General features: G+C 39.5%; 1 protein-coding gene across 2 annotated transcripts in view; it reads right to left on the bottom strand.

Moving 5' to 3' along the window:
• Positions 1-856: 856 nt before the first annotated feature.
• TSPAN13 (tetraspanin 13) overlaps positions 857-18,808 on the bottom strand; it is a 56,356-nt gene continuing 38,404 nt past the window's right edge. For both annotated transcript variants that reach the window (XM_075587202.1, XM_075587203.1), the window contains exons 3-6: positions 16,169-16,249; positions 14,441-14,554; positions 10,752-10,862; positions 857-2,132 (exon numbers count right to left, since the gene is read on the bottom strand). In XM_075587202.1, coding sequence (XP_075443317.1) covers positions 2,058-2,132; positions 10,752-10,862; positions 14,441-14,554; positions 16,169-16,249 — 381 coding nt within the window. In that variant the 3' untranslated portion in view covers positions 857-2,057. The remainder of the gene's footprint in view (positions 2,133-10,751; positions 10,863-14,440; positions 14,555-16,168; positions 16,250-18,808) is intronic.

Raw genomic sequence — 18,808 nt, forward strand, 5'->3', positions numbered from 1 at the left:
ATAGTTGCAAGACTCAGATGTGCAAAATTAATTTGTTCAAGGGAAAGAATAACTGAAACTGGTCTAGTGAACTTCGTTTCAGTCAACTACAGTAGACACATTGGCCCTTATTCTAGATATACAACAGTAAACAGACTGCACCACCTAGTATATAGAAATGGTAAGTCTCTCTAATTATTGATTAAAGTAATGGTCCTTATTCTGTAGGGTGTGATAAGCGCAGATGACGTGTTATCGCATGAACAGCCTCATTGACTTTAATGGGGCTTTTCATGCACGTTATCTGCACTTATCACACTTTACAGAATAAGGGCCATAGTACTCAGAAGTTAATGCTGACACTCTCATGGAACGGAATCAAAATAAGTGTTTATTGCAATCATCGGATCGGTCACAATATTGACCTTTGGGACTGCAAAGTCAATTGCAATAAACTCATATTTTACTTCAGTTCCATAATAGTGCTGCTGTTATTTTCTGCAGTAAAAAGAACTGGACATAATTTTTTTGAGCATGACAGGTTAGTGCATGATAATATTTTCTGTAGTCTTCAGAGATGATTATATATCAATGCTTTCCTTAAAGCGGGCTGCACTCCAACTGACAAGTACCCTTCGTTTTTCACGACAAATCTGTCATTATGAGCATTTGTCACCTGTTTACAGAAAGAACACACAAACACTTTCAACATTACAGTTTTCCCTTCTGTGTCTGTAAAATTCCTAGGTGCTGTGTACCATGCACTATACTTTAATTGTGAAATAAAAATGAAATAAAGTTATCATTATTCTTATTATTATCATTCAGTACTGTAATGCAAGGTAAAATCCAATCTGTAATTGAAGAAGACAAAGAGTATGGATTCACAGTTTTAATAGTTTGACAGAAACTGTTGCGAACCCCACAAAAATGAATGGCAGTTCCATCATTCCAACACATTCAGAGCTCTGTTATTAGATTTGTTTAACAATAAGAAAACATTGCCACATGAATGTAGTCATGAACGAGTGAGAAAATATGAAAAAAGTTTCCATATTTTGATTTGCACAAAATACTGTTCATCAATCAACTCTCCAACTAATCAAAGGTATTACAATTACACTATGCAATTCTGCTTCAGATTTTCATCTTACATCCTACTTACACCAAGTTAACACAAATAGCACACGACCCATCTTTAAGTCAAAAAAGCATGTCCCATTTATTTGATTTGCTGACTTTGCCATTTAATTAAACCTTTGATGCCAGAAGACCTTTCTGAGAAATGTAGTGTAGGACCTTCTGGCAGCAAAATTGTTAAATACTACAAACCGGTTCTCCTCTGGTTGCTTAGAATAATGCCATCAGCCTCTGTACTAATAGTTTGACATTAAAGTACATCCAAAAATGATTAAGTCAGATATTTAAATACTTTATTAACGTTAACTAGATAGTGTTTTATTAAAATGAAATAGATGAGATGTTTGACAGAAGTGTGTGTATGTGTGTGTGTGTGTGTGTGTGTGTGTGTGTGTGTGTGTGTGTGTGTGTACAAGAAGGCATCTTTGTATAATCTTAAAAAGTGCAGTACAAACATTACTTGCTGAGTAAATACTGATCTTAATCTAAGGTCTTGAGGACATTCCTATAATTAAAACATTCCTTGTATAACAAGTTTGACATACTGTAAAAAGGCAATCGTGAATACGAATGACACAGCCAATGACGTACAATACCTTTTGTACATAATTTTGAGATGAATATGGTAGGGAGAAATCATTATATTAACCACTGAAATGACTTATGAAAAGTACCAAGAGAGTCTGTAGTGCTTGGCTGTAAATCATGAGCGCCCTCTCCGGGGCTAAAAGGTATAGGTAACTGGGGTTGCTCTTGTCAAGCGTCACAATTCATTAACAGAAATATACTCTATGTCCCTTTAAAAGAAAAGAAAAAGTTCACAGTTGAAGACATTTCTCCTTCACACAGATCAACCACAGCAAATTGAGAGAGCTGCAGAGTATTATGTATTAAATAAGTACACTGAAAGATCAAGTAGTCTTAGAAAAAATTTCTAATCAAAGAAACGCACTGGGGTTTGCACGTGGATCCTTCTGGTTTCTATATCTGTGGGTCAACCAAACTCCAAGAATCTAGAAAAAGAAAACAATTGTTAGACTCTTTCCAATCGCATCTCCAAATACCTTTTCATTTTCTTCCGTGACTTTATTTACTGGGGTAGTAGATCTCACATAGTAGTAATCTAGCACTGCCACCAACACTGTTATATTGGGTTGATAAATGCATATATGTGATATAAGACATACGTTTTAGACCTATATATTATTTATTCATTAATAGTCTCAAGGGTTCACAATGCTCTGCACCAATCGACTAGCATCGCTGGTTTGTCTGACAGTGTGGAGAAACCTCCGTCAATTTTGGCAATGGGTCTCCGAAGGGAGAATTGCATGCAGGCGTCCTACGCGTTTCATGACATCGCAGTCACTTCATCAAGGGATATCATATATTGAACGGACAATGATTTATATAGGTCTTGAAACAGGCTCAACAGGGGGAACACCTATCTTATAATTAAAGGTGACAAACACATAGTGGAAATGCAGAGATACAACAACTAAAAAGTAATTATAAAATTATTTGATATACTGACCCACAATAGTGACACTGAATTGTATATGTAAAAACAAAATGTATCAATGAATAGAAAGTGCCAATATACAGACTAGGGATGGGAAAGAAAGGAGAGGGGGGACAGGGAAGTGAAAAATGAAGGAATGCAGGGAAGAATCATAAACTGGACAATTGGAAATATACAAATATAAGCTTGAATGCTCCAGCAACTAATAATAGATAAACGAAATCAAACTCGTAATGATTTATCACTAGAGATAGTATAAAAGGACGCATGTGCACATCCAAATCTTAATAATATTGATAAGTACTCTAATAGTACTAAATACATAAAGAACAATTATAAACATATTAAAACCAATAAATTAAAAACAGGCTTGGCTAAAGTAACATGATCAAAATGATAAAATAAGTTTAACAATTTGTACAAAAAAAATGGAGTCTGCTTCGGTGGGTGAAGACATAAAAAAATAAGAAAAATATGTTTTTGTTTTTTTTAATGTGTTATTTTTTTTAGGTTTCCCCATTGCATTGCATTGCATAGTGGCATCTCATGCCCACAGGGCATGGGTGTGCCTCCTTGCCATAATGGGTGTGCGACCTTGCCATTCAATTGGTGTTTTGGCCTTTATTTTTCAGGAATTGCAATGTGGGTTTTTTTTATGCATGTTTTTATTTTTTGCAGGTGCACCATTGCATGGCATAGTGGCTGCTGGGAGTGCCACCATGCCAGTCAATTTTTTTTATTGTGCTGTTGCTGTTGATGCCCACGGAGGACAAGGACGCTCATGAGGATGAGGACAGCCTTCATCCTTGCAGGGGTAAGTGCCAGTTTAATTTATTTTATGCTGCTGATTTATGTTTTATTTTAAATGGGCAAATGCATTATTATCCATATCTGGATAATAGTAATTTTTCCATTACTGTACTGTATGTATTGGGGTGGGTGTATTTATTTGAATGTTTTGCATTTTTTTATGCACTGGATTGATACCGCAGGCCGGCGGGGACCACCCGAGGACCCCCGCCGGCCTCTAGTATCAATCCTGTGCAGAAGAAAAAATGTTTTATGTGGGGACACAGGTGGTGGGTGTGTATTAGTGGGTGGGTAGTAAATATTGTAATGTTTATTGGGGGTAGGTGGGTGATTCAAGGGCCAAATACCCCTTCACACACCCCCTCTGCCCCCAATAAACCTACTACGGTATTGTGCCTTAACCCCTTCATTGCCTTAGCGGCAAGCTGCTAAGGTAATGAACCTGCTTACATTTTATTTCTTTTTATAGTGTTTGCGAGCAGGGGGTCTCCTGAGCTGAACAAAGTTGATTTCAGCCTCGAGGACACCCTACTTCCCGAGATACAGGCCCGGTATGGGGTGCCGGTATCCCTCTGCTCTGTTTAGATCCCACGTGGATTTTAACATGGCAGGGATACCGGCATACCGGGGCCTGTATCTTGGAAAGTAGTGGGTCCCCGAGGCTGAAATCAACTTTGTTCAGCTCAGGAGACCCTTTGCTCATGCACACTAAATAAAAATAAAATGTAAGCAGCTTCCTTACCTTAGCAGCTATCCACTAAGGTAATGATTTTTTTATTTTGGGGGGGGGGGGGGTGTTTGATACTAGTGTGCGTGAGCAGGGGTCTCCTGAGCTGAACAAAGTTGATTTCAGCCTAGGGGATCCCCTCCTTCCCGAGATACAGGCCCCGTTATGGGGTGCCGGTATCCCTCTGTCACGTGACCCACAGGATTTTATCATGGCAGGGATACCAGCCCCTACAATGGGGCCTGTATCTCAGGAAATAGGGGGTCCCCAGACCTGAAATCAATGCGGTTCAGCTCTGGGAGACCCCATGCTAAATTACTGTAATGTTTCAAATTAAATAAAAGGCCTGTGATCGCCTGTGAAAGGCACGCAGCTAGAGTGACTGATTCAGCCTCTCTCATACTGCGCGTCTCTTACAGACAGGCAGACCCCAGTAGGATTCACACAGCAGGGACCCCTGCTGTGTTAATCCAATGGGCCATTCGTCTGTTGAGGCAATTTTTGAAAGAATCTCGGGGAAATCTCGAAAACCATTTTGAGAAATGATCGGATAACAGCCGCTGCATCTGTATGTCTCCTCCCTTCAGGACAGAGCCACTACCAATTTTACAATTAGTGCAGGTATAATACACTCCAGTGCCAGTCTGCACATCACCCTCCAAGAGTAGGTCAATGTATAAGGGTGACAGAAAGAAATATGTGTAAGTTGTATTCTATTCCCACCAGGGAATTTGTGCACCCACAGTTTACCTCTACAGTAAGGTAACTATGATACTGTCTTTGGCCAGCTTTTAATTGCACTATTATATATAATTACATATACACTGGTGACACACTTTATTCGAGCTCGGCTAGTCCCACGAATTCGGGTATACTCGGGTGTATTGATGTTTGTGACTGTTTTCTGCCCGAGTGCATTGAGGTATTTTCCAGGCAGGGATTGAAGCATTTTATTCCCGCTGGCTGCAATACTGCACAGTATATATATATATACTGCATTACAATTCATGAATTTATGCCATCTGGTAGACACGCGAAGCATTGCAGCCTATTAAATCCTAATCATTATCATTTAACAGATCAGCCGCCCGTCAGCCAGGCATGAACCCAGGCTGGGAAGGCAAACGCAACGGGGCTTGTCAGAGGTGAGGAGCGGCGCATTCCAGGTATCTGCCAGGTACATACTGGGTATTTGCTCGAATAAAGTGTGTCGGTGCAGTATTCAGTGTAGGTACCTGCAAATTTGGTTATGCCTTGACGTTGGCTGCAGGCTTATAACTCGTTGGCCAAAGGGTTTAACTAAATAACCCTTATTTATGAGATCACTATTTTATTTTAGCCTAATTGGTAGGAGCGCAGGAATCATTCTTTTTGTTCACCTTTAATTATTAGATAGGTGTTACACCTGTTGAGCCTGTTTCAAGACTTATATACACCATTGTCCGTTCAATGGATGATATCCCTTGATGAAGTGACTGTGATATCACAAAACGAGTAGAACGCCTGCACGCAGTTCTCCCTTCGGAGACCCGATGCTAGTCGATTGGTGCGGAGCATTGTGAACCCTTAAAACTCTGTAATTTTTGCTTATGTGGTTGCATGTTTGGCCTGAGAGTTCCACTCACACCGCAAGACTCTGCATGGTCGGAGTAGCAAGATTGCACGAACAGCTGATCCAGCCGGCTCACTATCCAACTTCGACTCTCACACTTACTGTACCAGCAGCTTGTGATTCATGGAGCACAGGAAGGAGGCACTCCAGAGGACACAAACACACAGATATATATGTATTTATCTGTACCGTGTTAGCTGAGCTTAATAATCAAAAACGAATAGGCTATACCGTTCTGTGGATAACTAAATGCTTTTATTTGTGCAAGCTTTCGAGATACACCGATCTCTTCTTCCGGCGGTGTAACACGTGTAATATATAATTATATACAGTGTTCGACAAACCTATACATTTGCTCGCCCCGGGCGAGTGGATTTAACCCCCAGGCGAGTAAATATTGGCCCAAGCAGCACACGTTTGGTACTAGGTGGCGAGTAGATTTTTTTGTGTGGCGAGTAGATTTTTTGGTGATTTATCAACCACTGATTATATATAGATATAAATATATATCATGATATCAATATACACACACACACTATATACAGAAAATGTATGAGACTTTTGCAGTATGGCAGAGATTATAAAAGTGTCCTTGGGAGGATGTAAATGCAGAACAACAGAAAAGAAAAAAGATAAAAATGCACCGAGGTAAGTATTAAAAAATATATTCAAAATACAAACAACACTCCATTTTGTTTCATATACATTTTTTTGCATTAATTAAATTATATTAAAGTTTTTTGTTAGGTTTGTATTATATATTTGTATTTGTTTATATTATATAGTTACAGTACATAGTAGATGAGGTTGAAAAAAAGACATGCGTCCATCAAGTTCAACCTATGCTAAATTTAGACAGCTACTTTTTTCTATATTTGTACTTAACTGTATTGATCCAGATGAAGGCAAACAAAAAAACCCATGTGAAATATCATCAATGATATCTCATAAGGGGAAAAATAAATTCCTTCCTGACTCCAAATATTGGCAATCAGATTACTCCCTGGATCAACATCTGTCCCATGTTTACTTATTTTGGATATTCCTGTATACCTTTCCTTTCTAAAATGATGCCCAACATTTTTTTAGAAGATATCTATTGTATCTGCCATCACAGTCTCCATGGGTAATGAATTCCACATTTTATCGGCCCCTACTGTAAAGAAAAATAGTAAATATATCGATGAGACTGTAGCTTGGAGCTGCAGTCTCATCGATATAGTTACTATTTTTCTGACGCTTACCATCGAAGAGACGCACTCGGGGTTACTGAGCACTTACAGATAGCTGATCAGCATGTGAGTTCCATCAGCTGCAGGGGCAGGACGGTGAATGATCGTGAGTAAGCTGTTACCCCACACTGGGCATACCGGAGACACTGAGATGTTTATAAAGTATTGGAAATTCACTGAGGAATTTATCTAAAATCACAGCTGAGTGTTCTAATTGCAATATTTCACAAATACCCATTGATGTGTCCTACCCTCCTATATATCTATTTATATATACCCTCTTAACCTGATTTACTGTATGCTACACTTTGATTAATTTACAACTTCAAAATCTTTGATCCTATGGTCTGTATTTCCTAGAGCTTACTGATGCAGCCACCAGTATTAGAACACTTACCTGAGACATTCCTGGGAGATTCTGGGGCAGTCTCACAGTAAAGGCCTCAACATTGTCTCAACATTTCTGTGAGATTCTTAATGGGCCATCGGTTTAACACAGCAGGGGGTCCCTGCAGTCCCATTCAGTTTGCAGGGACCCCCCGCTGTGTTAATCCGATGGGCCATTAAGAATCTCACAGAAATGTTGAGGCAATGTTGCAGCAACATTGAGGCATTTACTGTGAGACTGCCCCAGAATCTACCCAGGCAGAGTTCTAATACTCGTTGCTGCATCTGTATATTCGTTTTTTCTACATCTTACAGAAAATAACCCTTTTCTTTGTTGCTGGTGAAATCTCCTTTCCTCCAAACTTAAGGGATGACCCCGAGGAGTCCTTTGTACTGCCCTTGGGATGAATAGTTCTTTTGAAAGATCATTGTATTGTCCCTGAATATTATTGTATATAGTTATCATATCCTCTCTGTGACGGTAGGGGGGTAAACCAAGCTCTCTAATAAAGGTCAAGCCCGTTTTGGTTACCCCTGATCTGTGTATAAGGGTCCAAGAGAGTTTGCTCTTGGGCCCATTAACATTGTATCATTCCAATGTATTGTATGTATTTAAAGTATTTTTTGTGTTTTTCCCTTTCCGGGAATACAATCAAGCAGCGATTGGTAGGGTTTGAGTTTCAAGGGGGTTTTGCAGAGGAACTGTTGACAGAATGTGCCTAGGAGGTTGGGGTCCGGAGTTGTCGGTTCCCCTATAAATGTACCCGGGAATCATGCCTGAGTCTTGGATACATGTAGGCACATTGTCCTGGAAATACCTCCCCTTGAAAATGCAAGTGTGACTCACCACTAGGGTACCCTGCTTCAGCACAGCTCAGAAAGGAGAATGAGGCACAGGGATAAAACATGTATTCCTGTGGCTGAGGGAATCCCTAGGTTAAGGGGGATAACCCAGCAAGTGCAAAGGTGACTCACAACCAGTATAGGGTTTATGGGTGCCCCAACCGTATATAAGGTTGAGGGGAGACTCAGAGTCCAGACTGAGTCCAAAGGAAAGTGTGTGGGGAATAAGGCAGATAGAAATAAAACTACATTTCTTTTCCTTTTCTGTCCCCTGTTCCCCAAACTCAGAAGTGTAGTAAAATATACTTTACATTATTAATGTGCTTTTTACATTCGGAACCGATGTCCAAACAGGCTGCCCAAGCTAACTCATAGGCGCCGGTAAGTCTGCTGGACATTGGAATTCAAAGCAGCAAGAGGATGCCCAGAAGTGAGAATAGCATTTGGTCAGCGGGGAAATTCGGAGTACCAAGTCCGGAGATCAATGGCAGTCCTCCAGGATGCCACTTGCTCTGCCAGACCTGGTGGAGCCTGCCCGGTATGTATGTGTCCGGTATTACCTCTCTGACCTTAGTAACCAATTGTGGGATTTCCCCCAAGAAGGGATAGAGCAGGACTGCTGCAGCTGCTGCTAGGGGGCTGGGCAGCTTCCTCCATCCTGATTTGCTGCTGCAGTGTAATGCAGCCAATCAGGAGGTGGCGGCAGGAACCTGGGGCCAAAGAGAGGAGGAAAAGCATGGAGCAGAGAGAGTTGAGGCTGTGTCCTGTGTCTATTTGTTCTGTTTTGTCCTGGGGTGTGTTTTCTCTGGCTGTCCTGTGGGGGTGATAATGATAGGGAGGTGGGGGTGAGAGGATGAAGGGAGAGGAGGTGAGAGAAGATGAAGGGAGGGGTGGGGTTGAGAGAGGATGAAGGGAGGGGGTGAGAGGGTGAAGGGAGGGGGGTGAGGATGAAGGAGGGGGAGAGGATGAAGGAGAGGGTGAGGATGAAGGAGGGGGTGAGGATGAAGGAGGGGGTGAGGATGAAGGGAGGGTGGGTGAGAGGATGAAGGGAGGGGGATGAGAGGATAAAGGGAGGGGGTTGAGAGGATGAAGGGAGGAGGATGAGAGGATGAAGGGAGGGTGATGAGTGGATGAAGGGAGTGGGGATGAGAGAGGATTAAGGGAGGGGGACGAGAGAGGGTGAAGGGAGGAGGGGGATTGAGAGAGGATGAAGGGGGGGAATGAGAGAGGATGAAGGGAGGGAGGATGAGGGAGTGGGAGGGTGAGCGAATAAGGGGAGAGAGAGGATGAGGAGAAGTGCAACAATCTTGGAATTTTGAGAGAAGCATTAAGATTAGTATTGCTCGCCATGTACAGTTTGACTGCAGGTAAGTTATTCATAAAAAATACTGGAAAGGTGCAATGCGAGCAAGAATCGTTGGAGAGGAATAATATTATTTATTAATGACCTGACTGTGGTGTAATTTTTTCTAAATTTCACTCCAAGTATTCACCAATTTATATTCTATTTCCTAAAAAAAATCCTCGGAAGGGCACTCCCTTCCAAGACTCCTCCCCAGATTTTTTACGAAAAAGAATATAAATTGGTGAATACTTGGAGTGAAATTTAGAACAAATTATGTAACAGTCAGGTCATTTATAAATAACATTCTTCCCCACCAACAATTCTCGCTCGCATTGCACCTTTCCAGTATTTTTGAACAAGCCACCTGGCAACCCTACTTCTACATTGTTTGATATTACCAAACTAGTATTGCCCCTCTCCTGGTTGGTTCCTCATTAATTTGGGTAATGTAATTGTCTTTAAGCGCTCCCAAAAACCTGCTTCCTTACGTTGTGATGCTAATCTTATTGCCCGAATCTATGTCTGGATAATTAAAATCACCCATTATGCAAACATGACCCAGTTTTGATGCCTTTTCTTTATTTGCACAAGTATTTTGTCTTCCTCAATCTCACAGGCATTTGGTAGTTTATAGCATATCCCTACAAACGTATATAGGCTTGTATTATGATATTGTTGTTTATCAACGGATTGCATGTGATTGGATTATTTATATTAAATATGTATTTTGTACATTTGGATAAAATAAATATAATCAAATAGAGTATATATTTTCTACACACAGAAAATGTCATTAATCATTACCAAAAAAAAAAAAAAGGAATTCAGGGATGGTCTATAGTGTTTGCATTTTTACAGCTGATGTGGTTTTCACTGTATCTGTTTCCAGTGCTTCTATAGTGCAAAAGCACTCGTTGAGGAACCATACTCTTAGATGTTCTATTTCGACTTCTTTACAGTAATTTTTCACAGGATACAACAAAAAAGCAGCCTATATTGATGCCGACAGACGGCGCACAATATAATATGATGTTGGTGGCAGCTATTCTCCCCAAAAGGACAAGATCATCACAGGAAAGTAAAAGAAGAATACACTTTAACAGCTTTAATTATCTGCAAACCAAAAACATGACCATATGTATAATGTGACCTACCTCAGTAAAACTGAAAAAGAACCCAATTCCTCCCACAACTCTCAGCACTTCCTCTGCATGTCTTTCAATTATTGATGCACAGGTTGAGCATGTTTGGGATGCAACGCACGCCTACAAAAAAGATAATTGTTGATTAACTTTAGCTTAATTGCAGGTTGTGATACCTCTTAGGGAGCCATCATGGAAGTTCTTCCTAGTTGAAATATAGCATACAGAGCATTCAGGAATCTCAAAGGAAAAAAAGACAAAAAAAAAAAAAAGTGTGAGGTTTCGAGTTTTCAGCTCTAAAAAAAACCTCTCATATTTCTTCAGAACCAAGGCGACTTCTACAACTTTGAACTGCAAGACAGTATTCTAATTAGTAAGGGGATTTATATGGGATCCTCAGTATCCCATGTTATTTTAAATATTTCTGCTGCAAGGCTCCTTTTTGAAAATGTATAGCAGGTCTTGCTGGTTTGTAAAAAGTTACAGTATAAAAATGGTACGTAAAATTTACTTCATATTATATTCTAATGTTCAATTCAATAATGAAAACCTTACAGAAAAAGTCATATACATTTTAAATTCACAAATACTTTGCACACTGCTGCTAATATACAGTACCTTGCTATGATTCATTTACAAGAAAGCTTTACTTTATGAAAGACAATACAGTATCTCTGTAAACAATCACTGTAAAAATATACTTTTTTAATTTTATACTATTACATGACACATTCAGTAGCTTGTGTTCGGTTTGCTGTATATTTCCAAATATGTCCAGTTACTAAAAGAGTGATTCTTACTTAAATAGTGATATTATTATCAATTTAGGCTTGTTGTGTTAACAAAAAATTACCCGGAAATGCATTACACAATGATCACAGCCTACACCACGTCTAAATTCTCCGGGACCAATAGGGCTAGTAAAACGTTGAAAAACACCAATAATTTTACATAGTTACATAGTAAATGAGGTTGAAAAAATATATACGTCAATCAAGTTCAACCTATGTTAAATTTTGTTAACAGAAACATATTCTATATTTTTATTTATAGGATTTTGATCCAGAGGAAGCCTATATTACAGGCTAAAAGAGAATTTATTGCAGCCAAAATGGCAGGCCAGTGTGTTTCTGTGTATAAAACAGTTTATTCCCCATGCATATGTAATGTAATATATTTGTAGGACTCCTTTGAGTGTTGGGCTGGTAATTCTCTTAGCCAGACAGCACACACAGGAATCTGGGCCTGATATCCACAGATGGCCTGGTTAAGTTGCTTTTGGACACGTGGGGTGGGGAAGGGTGCTTACTCAGGTCTGTGGAACATACACTTCAAAAGCAGAGCCATTGTTCACCCCAGACTCTAAGGCATCTATCTCTGCAGGAGGTATCAGGCTGAAACTAGAAACTGTGGCCTAAGTGCTAGCCCAAACCGACCCAGTTCCCATTGGTTAGTTTGAATTGCCCACTCTCCTAAGGCTGTCCTAAAGCACTGTTACCTCCCATGGCCCTGATTGGCTCATCATAGGCGTGCCCTCGCTCTGTGATTGGCAGACAAACCATCCGTGCTCTGATTGGTTGGCACCCAGTCCTCCGTGGTTTCAGATGGAGTCTGGGAAACTATGTAAACCCCTGCCAATCACAATTAATCAGATTAGATCCAGACTTACAGTCTGGGAGACAGTTGTGTGTTACTGCAAGGTTTTTGCCAGAAACACACAGATCCAGTACGAGGCTCGGTGGTATAAACGAGCTGGACTTTTAAACTTGCTAGGATGCAACCAGAATCCTTATGGTACCATAAAGCACAAACGTTCCCAGCACTCAAAAAAATGGATCAGAGAATAAAGGGATATGCCAAAATCAAGTTTAATTATACACGTATGATGCATCATACGTGTATAATTAAACTTGATTTTGGCATATCCCTTTATTCTCTGATCCATTTTTGTGAGTGCTGGGAACGTTTGTGCTTTATTGTCTATTTGAGAGGAAATAGTGTCCTCTCTGTTCCCGTTTGCACCTATTAATATTATTTTTTCATTATCAGTCATTGTGCGTGCTGTCTTTCATTTTTTTGTTACCTTATGGTACCATGGTACCCAGAGACTCTCTGTGTATGGTAGACATCCTGGATAAGCTTACTGTAGCAGCGACCAGCACCTAGCAAGCTAGGATTCCCCCGTAACCCAGGTTTTGGCAAGTGTAACCCTGAAGTATTGTGTCGCTCCTGTTTGCCACAGACAAAATAAACTTGTTTTATTGAATTCCTTCGTTCTGTCTGCCATTTGCAATCCCACCCCATAGCCTGGTCTACCGTGACAACCACATCAACTGCATTACCCTGGTCTAAATTCCTAGTTACCACCTCAAAGAAACCAGACAGGTTAGTTTGCACGACCTATCCTTCATAAATCCATGCTAAATATTACTGACTATTACTACGGTAATAATTTTGTTATCCATTAGATATTCCTGAATATTATCCCATGCTGAACCTTAAAGTAGCTTCCCCACTATAGATGTCAGGCTTACAAGTCTTTAATTCCCCAGTAGTGATCTAGCTCCCTATTTAAATAAAGGCACCATGTCTGCTTTACGCCAATCATGTGGTACTGAGTGTGTGAAAAGAATAACTTTATATCCGTTGTGCCGCTATTTGTGTGAATGAAAGAGGCTTATCGAGAAATTCTAAAATAGATCTGTATGTACTTGTGTTAACTTTGAAGTATAATGAATTTTCAATAAAGTAAAAGGAATGTTGCCTAACCTGTTATTGTTTGTTTAATGGCTTTAAACGCTTGATCATTTTTTCAATTGCTTAAAGCAGCAATCCTACCCAGCCATTTTTTAATGCTGTTTTTTTTTTTTACAGCATTCGAACCAATGCGTAAAAGGAGCAGATTTAACAATTGATGCCAAATCTTGCAGGTCCCATGGACCAATATGAAGCCGCAACATCATTGGGGCGGGTGTAACGTCCCCCTTCCTATTGGATGACCGTTTTAATGTCGAGCTAGTAATTGAACAGTAGATCTTGGTATCCCCAGAGCTACAAATTAAAAAAAAAAAAAAGTACAATTCAGCACTAGAAGATCCCCCTGTTCGAGTGTGATTAAGAAATCAACAGTGTTTTAGGTGAGATTGATACTTAAAAGTTTTACTCCAAAAACCAAACCAATTAATTACTTTGTACATAAGACAATCTGCTTTTATGAACTTTTGAATGGATTAAAACTAATGGGCTAATTTAATATACTGCAAAGCAGCCAGTCAAACCCCATTTTCTTGAATAGAGACGCTTTTCGGACACTTCTTAGTATATTGAATTACCCCCTAAATTAGGTAAGACTGCTGCAGCGACTTCAAGGTTGCTCTGAAATGGTCTATAAGACAAAGAAATAAAAACAGACACTTTCAATGAAATACTTTTTAAAGCATTTTAGTGGACATTAAACTGTCCATAATGCCTAAAATCTATAACCCGCCAGACACTAGCATGCATTAAAAAGTCCTATAGCAGAAAATGAATCCATATACACATCTCAAACCTCCGAAATAAAGAATATGAAGACAATTTGAATTTGATATAGGCAAAATTGACCTGTAACATAGCATGTTGCAAATACCATTTCTACTTTAATTACTAAAACTGAGTTTTCCAAGTTGTTCGTTTTCATTATACAATATCGATATACTTACAGCACCACAGGAATCATTTTTAGAATAACTGTGAAATCCACAGCAGTTCAGATGTTTCTCAATATCAGTCTGAGCAGAATCTGTGTGGTTCCATCCAACTTCCAGAAGATGGTTCTAAAAAGGATATTAAAGAAATCATCATAAGACTTAATCAGTTGCATAAAGAACTACAGTGTATTAAAAATGTTCACGAAGATTTGTATTGCTGGTTGTATTCTTAAAAAAGCAGCCAAGTCCAAGAATTATATTTCTTTTGGAAATTATTGGCCAGAAATCAGACCTAATATCAAGTGGAATAGAATGCGGCTTTAAAAAAGGTTATCATTCTGTTAAATTGCAATATTTAGAAAACAAATAACAATTATATACACATACACACACATTTCAAGTATAGGACCTAAGTGCAAAAAAAAATATTTAAAAAAGGACCAGCGTAGTGTAGATGGTCTTATGGTGGGATCAAAAAATAGTGTACTAGTAATTGCACACTCACAATTGTGAATTACCCTGCAGATAGTACTTAGGGTGGTAGATTGGAAGGGAGAAGTCTCTCTAGATGTGGTAGATAGAGCTACTAAAACAAGGAGCACAACATGGTTTGATACTTGTAAAAAAAATTATATTCGCGCAGTTTGAAATTAAACTCACAGGATTTCTGCAAACAGGAGCATGTAGTGGGAACCGGCAAGCACAGTCTTTTTCCACAACTATAGCCAGCTCGGTGGTGTTGTTCCAGCTCAGAACGCAGAGACAGCATGTGGGATATTCTCCTCTGCAACCGGTATTGCACAGTCTCCATCCTGTCTCATCTGGTAACATCAGCGGGAAGTGTCTAACTCAGGTGGATAGTTTGTTCTGTGTGCAGTGTGTAGACGAGGCAGTCCAGGGAATTAACCCTACACGTTTCGCTAGGTAGTTTTTTCAGGGGATCCATTATCAATTCCTGAAGAAGCAACCTAGCAAAGCGCATAGGGTTAATTCCCTGCAATGCCTGGCTATTTGTGCTCCATGTTTTAGGAGTTCTATCTACCATATCTACAGAGACCTCTCCCTTCCAATATATCACCCTGAGTGAGAAAGGTCCCCCTGGCCACCGAATCGTCTGGCTTCTGTTTGCACTCTGGAATATTAAATTAACACACACACACACACACACACACACACACACACACACACACACACACACACACACACACACACACACACACACACACACACACACACACACACACACACACACACACACACACTACTGTAGTTCCTCTACTGGAGCTGGATGGAGGTACTTTCAAGCATTTCATAGAGAAGTCCTCTAACCTACTTTATGCATCTAATCACACACACACACAAAAATGTTGTGTTTAATAGGTACGGCTAGTCTCACAGGACCAAAAAACATGTGAAATAGGTACAGTTGGAGGATATGTATGTATACTCATGTAAACATACAGATATATACACATAAACCCTATTATCTCGATAATACCATTTATTTAAGTACGTAGGATAGCTAAACTGGGATTCAATCACAATAGAATAAATTATTGAAGGGTTCAGCAGTTCTTAAAAGACTGAAACCACTGGGTACGTTTTAAATAAAAGATTGTGTCTCAGATTCTTGCACCCAAGGATAAAGATAAGAGCAAGTTGACTCGCCAAAGAATTCCCAGCATACTTGCTTATTCTTGTAAGATGAAAATAGCTATGTTCGAATAAAAAAAGCCATACCTGTTGCTCTTTATTCAGTGCCAGAGAAGCACACGATACAGAAAACTGAACAACAAAGACCAAAAACAGGATGATCATGTACTGAGGAACATGTTAAGGTTGTAAAATAACAATCATTTTTAAATTAAATATGTACACAATTCCATAAAACACACTGATCTGAAATCCAAACAGCGATGGTATATTTAAAATTAATATGTTGTATATAAAACTAAAATCATTTCACCAGACTGGACACTGCCAGCATCTCAAGGGATGAGATTTTCTACAGCAAACCATCAAGTTAATATTTCTACAACACGTGCGTTTTTCTGCCATATTACTCGTCCACTTTACTTGTATATCCCAACAAATATGTGCTTATTGTAACATTGGGACCATGGGAAAGTCCATATTGCTCCCTTTGCCCCAAGCACCAACAAAAACTAGTTTGTAAGCTCTACAGGGTCGCAGCTCTAATTTTGGCCACAAAAATTCTATGTAGTGCGCTGCTTCCACAGTCAGCGCTATAAAAGAAAAATAACATTGTAATATGTAAATTAGGTACAGCTGGTTTAATAACTGCTAAATAGGTACAGCTGCGGGTTACAAGTAAGTGTGTATTATACAAGTGTAAATTCATATACAGAGTACATTGTTCATTGGGTGACTAAGTGGAAAGGATAATGAGAGTGTTAATACATAAGGCAGGAGCAAAGAGCTAAGCATACGATAGCAGAAACTAGGCAAGCCGAGAAGAGAGCAGACGAATAGATAGGGGGTATGGGGAGAGATAAGAGTTAAACACAGACGGGAAGCTATGAGTAAGACTGCTATAAAAAATAAATAAACTTTGAAGTGACAAGCATAATAAGGGGGAAGCTAAGGTAAAGCTATGTGTGTAAAGTGGGCATCCGGAACCATAAATTGATTCACGTTTCTGCAAATTGTAGTTTTTTTTATTTCTTCATTAAAAAATAGTTAAGATAACATTTGTCGCTGTCATATATTGGTGCCATTGTATAAGGGGAAATTCAAATCGCAAATCAGTCTCTATAACCTGTTGCTGCACCCACTAACTAAACAGTCTCTCTTTATACTATGACTCACAGTCACACCTAGTTTTCAAGCAGCCTCAGGTTACTTTGTTCAGGGAAAAACAAGGAAAACGGGACTGAATAGTTAGGACATCTTCCAAGTTTCTTTGTAACAGGTCACTTGAACTGTATAGCATAACTCAACATGGCAAGGTTAAGGGGCCTAATTATTAAAATGTGAGAATGGCATTTCTGCACTGAAACACATCTTGCTGTATTATTTATACAGTTCGTGTATGCCCAGCTGTGCAAAATTGTGCATTGTTTGCTATTAACTGCCATACATCACGTTCTGATATTTATTGGAATGGGATTAACGCCAGAAACATGCAAAATATTTTATCACCTACTTTAGACTGGTATTAGCCCCGTCTTTCCTATGTGTATATTGCACAATATAATGACCATTATATACATAGGCAAGATAAACTAAACCAACCTGAAAGAGATGATAAAATATTACTCTAAATACATTATAGTAAATATAAACCCCTTAGAAGCCCACGGGTTAAATAGTCATGACTTGCTGGCCACAAAGGGATACAAAGGGGTTAATATAAGCATTAATCTACACTAGTTACCTGCCTTATCCACAAGTAAAGCATTGAAAAGAGGCCATCGATTCTGGGTTTATTTTCCCGGATTGTGTTTTGATTTATTTTTGTGCCATCAGGCTGGTATTGTTTTTCACTGCTTTTCCTTTTTTGTTTTTTTTTAACTTTGCAATCGGGCTTGAATTATTTTTCATTGTTTGGTGTTTTTTTTAATTTTATTGTCCATCGGGCTTGGATTTTATTTTTTTATGGTTGGGCATCCGCCCTTTTATTGGATTTATCTCTTGGTGCTCCTGAGGATGAGGACAACGGCCTTCATTCCAGCTGGGGTAAGTACAGCTCAACCCCGTTATAGAGCGACCCGTTACAACGCGGATCCGCTTATTGTATTGTATTGTATGTCTTTATTTATATAGCGCCATTAATGTACATAGCGCTTCACAGTAGTAATATATGTGGTAATCGAATAAATAACAGATAATATAAATAACAGATCATGGGAATAAGTGCTTTAGACAAACATAACATTAAGGAAGAGGAGTCCCTGCCCCGAGGAGCTTACAATCTAATTGGTAGGTAGGGAGAACGTACAGAGACAGGAGGAAGGAGTTCTGGTAAGTGCGTCTGCAGGGGGCCAAGCTTTATGTATCATGTGTTCAGAATGTTCACAGTGCTATTCGTATGCTTCTTTAAGCAAGTGGGTCTTAAGGTGGGTCTTAAAGGTGGATAGAGAGGGTGCTAGTCGGGTACTGAGGGGAAGGGCATTCCAGAGGTGTGGGGCAGTCAGTGAAAAAGGTTTAAGGCGGGAGAGGGCTTTAGATAAAAAGGGGGTAGAAAGAAGACATCCTTGAGCAGAACGCAAGAGTCGGGGTGGTGCATAGCGAGACATTAGGGCTGAGATGTAAGGAGGGGCAGAAGAGTGTAAAGCTTTAAAAGTGAGGAGAAGAATGGAGTGTGAGATGCGGGATTTGATTGGAAGCCAGGAGAGGGATTTCAGGAGGGGAGATGCT

This window comes from Ascaphus truei, chromosome 2 (genome assembly GCF_040206685.1).
Source record: "Ascaphus truei isolate aAscTru1 chromosome 2, aAscTru1.hap1, whole genome shotgun sequence".
Classification (NCBI taxonomy): domain Eukaryota; kingdom Metazoa; phylum Chordata; class Amphibia; order Anura; family Ascaphidae; genus Ascaphus; species Ascaphus truei.